The sequence below is a fragment of the Tupaia chinensis genome, unplaced genomic scaffold, assembly GCF_000334495.1.
Source record: "Tupaia chinensis unplaced genomic scaffold, TupChi_1.0 Scaffold138665_1, whole genome shotgun sequence".
NCBI classification, from domain to species: Eukaryota; Metazoa; Chordata; class Mammalia; order Scandentia; family Tupaiidae; genus Tupaia; species Tupaia belangeri.
The window spans coordinates 905,202-911,435 of NW_006198557.1; the positions used below are offsets into that span (position 1 = coordinate 905,202).

General features: G+C 53.0%; 1 protein-coding gene across 2 annotated transcripts in view; it reads left to right on the forward strand.

The window, feature by feature from the left end:
• Window positions 1-6,234, forward strand: part of KEAP1 (kelch like ECH associated protein 1) — a 22,984-nt gene that overhangs the window by 951 nt on the left and 15,799 nt on the right. The window contains exons 1-2 of one of the 2 annotated variants that reach the window (XM_027765540.1): window positions 58-75; window positions 3,660-4,345. In XM_027765540.1, coding sequence (XP_027621341.1) covers window positions 3,707-4,345 — 639 coding nt within the window. In that variant the 5' untranslated portion in view covers window positions 58-75; window positions 3,660-3,706. Of the gene's footprint in view, window positions 1-57; window positions 76-3,659; window positions 4,346-6,234 lie in introns of those variants that run through there. The other variant, XM_006161538.3, reaches the window with a different exon arrangement.

Sequence of the window (6,234 nt, forward strand, 5' to 3'; positions counted from 1 at the left end):
CCCCCCCGGCGCGGCCGAGCTCCGCTCTTTTTGTTGGACGGCGCGACGCCGCGGGGTGGCCGGGGAGCGGCGCAGGTGGGCGAGAGGCCCCGAGAGCTCCGCGCCCGCAGAGGCCCGGGGAGCCCGGGGCGTTGGGGGGCTTGATCTGTGCTCTGGGGTTGGCCACGGCAGGGTCACTTCCTCCCTTCTCCAGGCCTTGGTGGCGGCCCAGGCGGGGCATGCGCAGTCCCCCACTTGTCGCTTCTTGGAGGGGGGGGGAAGTGCCCGGTGCCCAGCGGGCACCGTTGACGAATTAGTTGGCCAAAGACCGAGAGGCCAGCCTGGGGCCAGCGCACCGGAGGGCAGCCGAGCAACACTCTGGGCCCCGTGGAGGAGGGCGCCCTGGCAGGCACAGAGTCGTGGGCAGCCGGCCAGACACCCGCTAGCTGACCCCTGTGCAGTGCCGGGCCCAGGCGGGACCCTGACCGAGACGCGGGGCTGGACGCAGATCTCACCGGGCTCCCTGAGCTCTGCCGCTGGGGCTGGCGGCCGGGGGCAGGGGGGCCGGGCCCTCCCTCTCCACAAGCCTGTGGTTAAGATCGAACAGGTGACTCTGGGCCAGTCCCCCCAACAACCTGGGGACTCAAAACTTTGGGAGCTTCTTGCAGATTCCCCTCCCTCCCCCTTTGCAAAACAGAACTCATCCCCTGCGCACCCACCTCCAGGATTTCATGAAACTCTTCAGTCGTCATTATATCTCACTATGCTCCTCCCGTTTATTATTTTTAAAATTTGCCAGATGCCGAGTGCATTGGCTGGAGAGAGACACAGAGACAGAGACAGAGAGAGCACGCTCCATGAAGCATAGTCAAGCCGCAATCACTCCTCTACTAATTTGCCCGCTTTTGGGAATTTGGGGCACAGATGCACATGCGCCCAGCGTGTCTCAAGTTGCCAGGTTCAGGATTTGAACCTATTGATACTTGTCCATGGGGAGTCCAGCCGCCTTGATCCTCATACCACTGGTTGGCCCACTCCTTGCAAGTTCTTTTATTTCTTTTTTTTAAGAATGATTTTGGGGCCAGCAGATGGCATAGTGGTTACGCTACTGCACTCCCACATGGTTGACTGAGGTTAGAGTTCCAGACCATGTGGCTTTCAAATGATGCCAAATCACTCCAGGCTTGTGTGCGTACCTGTCTAAAATCCCAGGAGGAAAATGGACAAGAAGGGATTGCTGTGTGGACATAGTCCCTTGGGGGGGGATTTGTCTTTCCCTCTCACTGCCTCTGTCTCTTGGTCTCTCCCCTGCGAGTGTACATGCCCTAAGGAAAAAACCTCTAAAATATTATTTATTTTAATTTTATTTATTTATTATTATTTATTTTATTTTTTAAAACATTTATTTATTCATTCATTTATTTTAATTTGATCAGAGACAGACACAGACAGAGAGAAAGAGAGAGAGGGAAAGTGAGAAAGCAAGCCGCCAGGTCCAGGACTTGAACGGTGGTCGGCCATGTGGGAGTGTTCAGCGCCTTCACCACCACGCCACCTGCGTCCCTATTTATTATTATTTTAAAATTTGCTATAGGACATATGTGTCCTAGAGAGAGAGACACAGAGAGAGGGGGAAAATGGGAAAGCGAAAAAGCAAGCTGCCAGGTTAGGGACTGGAACTGGGGTTGACCTGTGGGAGTCTAGCACTTTAACCACTGCGCCACCTCCTGGCCCCTCCTTGCAAATTCTTACAATGGTCTGTATCCTTCTGCCTCTGAGCCTTGTTGTTCCCTGTACCTGGAAAACTACACACACTCCCTTCCCCCCACGTATCAATCCTGTGTCAGCTGCAGCTGTCCCCCAGTCCTGTTGTCTCAACAGTTGCCATTTTTTTCATGGCCCTGATTTCTGTTAACGTTTGGCTTAATTGATTTTGTAGATGGCTCTTCCCTCTTCAGTTCTCAGTGCCAGGAGGGCAGGGTTGGTTTGTGCCTGCCTTGCTCACTGCTTTGTCCCCAGTGCTCGGCTCAGTAAATGTTGGCGAGGAGAATGAAGGCATGAGCTAGACACGTTCTGAGCAGGGAAGAGGTGCCAGGTGACTGGAACAGAGTGAGCAGGGAAGAGGTGGGAAGGGGCTGACCGCCTAGGGCTTTGCAGGCCATTAAGGGGTTTGGTTTCGCTTAGTAACAGAGGGTCTAGGAGGAAGGGTGGGACATGATCTGACCTTTCTTTTTTCTTTTTTTTTAAATTTGCCAGAGGGCATGTAAACTCACTGGAGAGAGAAGAGACAGAGAGTGAAAAAGCCCCCTCCTCTGTGAGAAATGGTCACACCGCAGTCCCTTCTCCATTGCTCCATCGTGCTGGGATTTGGGGCACACACATTCCCAATGTATATCTTTTTATTTATTTATCTTTTTTGGGAGAGATTTTCGCTATAGGGGTGTGCGCTCGCCAGACAGATAGAGAGAGACATTAGAGACAAAAAGCGAGAAATCACCCCCCAGGGGGGATGGTCACGCCACAATCCCTTCTCCTCCATTCTCCTCTCAGGATCTTGGGCACGCATGCACACGCGCCCGGCGTGAGTTTCAAGCCACCAGGTCTAGGATGCGAACCGCGGTCGACTACGTGAGAGTCCAGCAACATAGCCATTACACTAACTGCTGGTTCCCTTTTTTTTTCCCCCAATGTATCTCTTAAGCTGTTGGGTCCAGGACTCCAGCCACACAGTTGACCATGAGGGATCTGGCTACCCCAACCACCAGGCCTTGAGCTGACCTTTTTTTTTTTTTAAAGGTTTTGGCCATAGGGCCTTTATGATTACTGCAGAGAGACAGAGAAAGGGAAAGTGAAATTCACCCCCCTGGGGGATGGCCAATCCTCAATCCCTTCTCCTCCATTCTCCTATGGAACTTTGGGTACACACACACACACACACACACACACACACACACACACACGTTGGCATGATTTTCAAGCTGCTGGGTCCAGGACTTGAACTGTGGTCAGCCATGGGAATCTAGCACATTAACCACCATGCCACCTGCTGGCCCTTGACCTGTGTTTTAAGATGTACCCTTGGATTGGTGAGGTCAGAGAGAACCTGGTTAACTTGAGTAGGAGAAATGATCTAGAAGTCACTTTATCTTTTAAAAGGAGACCAGGGGCTAGCGGGTGGCATGGTGGTTAAGGTTCTGGACTCCCACATGGCTGAGTGCAGTTCAAGTCCCAGACCTGGGAGCCTGCTTTCTCACTTTCCCCTCTCTCCCTGGTGAATGCACGTACCCTATAGCAAATTAAAATAATAATAATTATTATTAACAAATAATAATTTTTTAGAGAGTTTTTTGCTATAGGGCACGTGCACTCGCCAGAAAGAGAGTGAGACAAAGAGACAGAAAGAGAGAAATCACCCCCCAGGGGGGATGGCCACATCGCAGTCCCTTCTCCTCCAGCCTCCTCTTGGGATCTTGGGCACACATGCACACGCACCTGGGATGAGCTTGAGGCTGCCGGGCCTGGGACTTGAACTGCAGTCAACTACATGGGAGTCCAGCGCCACCACCATTACGCCATTTGCTGGTTTGAAATAAAACTTTTTAAAAATAAAAATAAAATAAAAGGAGACCTGCCCAGTGCTGGCTCAGGCCCAACCCTCAAATCTGTGCTTTCTCCTCTAGGCCCCTGAGTGCCAGTGGTGGTGCTGACCCTTGTCATCTGGAACCCTATGCAGCCGGATCCCAGGCCTAGCGGGGCTGGGGCCCGCAGCCGATTCCTACCCCTGCGGTCACAGTGCCCCAAAGGGGCAGGGGACGCGGTGATGTACGCCTCTACCGAGTGCAAAGCCGAGGTGACGCCCTCCCAGCACGGCAACCGGACCTTCAGCTACACGCTGGAGGACCACACCAAACAGGCCTTTGGCATCATGAATGAGCTGCGGCTCAGCCAGCAGCTCTGCGACGTCACGCTGCAGGTGAAGTACGAGGACGCGCCGGCCGCCCAGTTCATGGCCCATAAGGTGGTGCTGGCCTCGTCCAGCCCTGTCTTCAAGGCCATGTTCACCAACGGGCTGCGAGAGCAGGGCATGGAGGTGGTGTCCATCGAGGGCATCCACCCCAAGGTCATGGAGCGTCTCATCGAGTTTGCCTACACGGCCTCCATCTCCATGGGCGAGAAGTGCGTGCTCCACGTCATGAACGGCGCCGTCATGTACCAGATTGACAGCGTGGTCCGCGCCTGCAGCGACTTCCTGGTGCAGCAGCTGGACCCGAGCAACGCCATCGGCATCGCCAACTTCGCCGAGCAGATCGGCTGTGCCGAGCTGCACCAGCGTGCCCGCGAGTACATCTACATGCACTTCGGAGAAGTGAGTGAGGGGAGGGGCTTGCACAGGGCTTGGGGGCCGAGTCCGGAGAAAGACCAGGGTCAGTGGACAGGCAGTCCTCAGGGTCTCCCCTGGGGACGTGAAGGGCCAGGGCTGGAAATGGAGAAAAATGAGTTTCTGAGCTCCTAGTTCATGCATCTGGGGAAGATTCTGGGAAACAGCTGGGGGAACTGAGGTCTTCACAGGTCTCTAGGCTGCCTGGATTCTCGGGTGAGGGGCCAAAGGTGGGGATAGGGGAGCTGGATATTAGTGCAGCGTAAAACAATAACGCTCTGGGGGGCTGGCAGGTGGCAGGGTAGTTAAAGGCACTGGACTCCCACATGGCGGACCAAGGTTCGAAACCTGGACCTGGCAGCTAGGTTTCTCACTTTCTATCTCACTCTGTCCCTCTCTGATCAAATTGAAATAAATAAATAAATAAAGTCAAATAAAATAATTATTTAAAAAAAAAAAAACCACAACACTCTGAAAGGCTGCCCCCCGTGAGAAGGTTCTAGGTTTGCATCAGGAGACTTCCTTGAGTACGTGGGGCATGTGTGTGGCCATGATCGGGCTGGCTGAGGCTGAGTGGATTGCAACTTCCAAGACCCTTGTTGGAGGGACCAGCCGTTGGCTTAATGGCTATGTAGCTGGACTCCCACGTGGTTCGAGTCCTGGACCTGGCAGCTTAAAACTTACACTGGGCGCGTAGGCGTGCATGCCCAAAATCCCGAGAGGAAAACAGAGGAGAAGGGATTGCGGCATGGCCATCCCCTCTAGGGGGTCAATTTCTCACTTTCTGTCTCCCTGTTTGTCTCTGTGGTGGGCACTCACGCCCTACAGTAAAAACCTCTCTTAAAAAAAAAAAAGACCTTGTTTAAATACTCTTTTATCTGTCTCTCTCACTCGTGGAAGAAATAAAGAAATAAACTTATTTATTAATTGCTGCAGAACATTTGGCAGTGGGGCAGCAGATGGCGGGGTGAAGTCCAGGACTCAAACCACATAGCTGACGGTGCGGTTTAAGTCCTGGACCTGGTGGCTTGAAAAACACACCAGGTGTGTGTGTGTGTGTGTGTGTGTGTGTGTGTGTGTGAGAGAATAGAGAAAAAGGGATTGCGGTGTGGCCTCTCACTTTCTCTCTCTCCTACAAATACATGTGCGCTATGGGAAAAATCTGGAAAAAAAAAAAGAAAAAGAGTGGTATGCTTGCCAGAGAGTGAGAAAACGCACCCCCCGGCTGGGCGTGGTCATGTCACAGTCTCTTCTCCACTTCTCTGTCTTGGGGGGATTTCGCACACACATGCACCGGCACGTTTTCAATTTACCGGAGCCGGGATTTGAACAGCGTGGTGGGCCATGGGGGACCTGGCTTCCTGAACCACTAGGCTACAGGGCTGGCCTTAAATAAGCTTTAAGTACAGCAAACATGACAGCAGTGAAAGCCTGGGGTGGGCTGAGCAGGGCCTGACCTTTCAGGCTGTCAGTAAATATTTACTGACTCTCTGTGACACGCTGCAGACTGAGAGTCTGCCTCCCGTCATCTTTTCTTTGGTTCATGCAGTGTTGTCCCTCATGATATTTTCAGTTTCGTTTTCCAGTGGAGGAAGTTGTCAAGAAAAAAATAACAGGAGGGCTCTTTTAAAAAATCAGAATAACGAGTGACCAGCAGTTAGTGTAATGGCTATGTCGCTGGACTCCCACGTAGTTGATCACGGTTTGCGGCCCGGACCCAGTGGCTTAAAACTCACGCCGGGTGCGTGTGCGTGCGTGCCCAAGATCCCCAGAGGAGAAATGAGGAGAAGGGATTGCGGCGTGGCCATCCCCCCTGGGGGGTGATTTCTCGCTTTCTGTCTCTCTGTCTCTCTCTGTCTGTCTGGCAAGCGCACGGG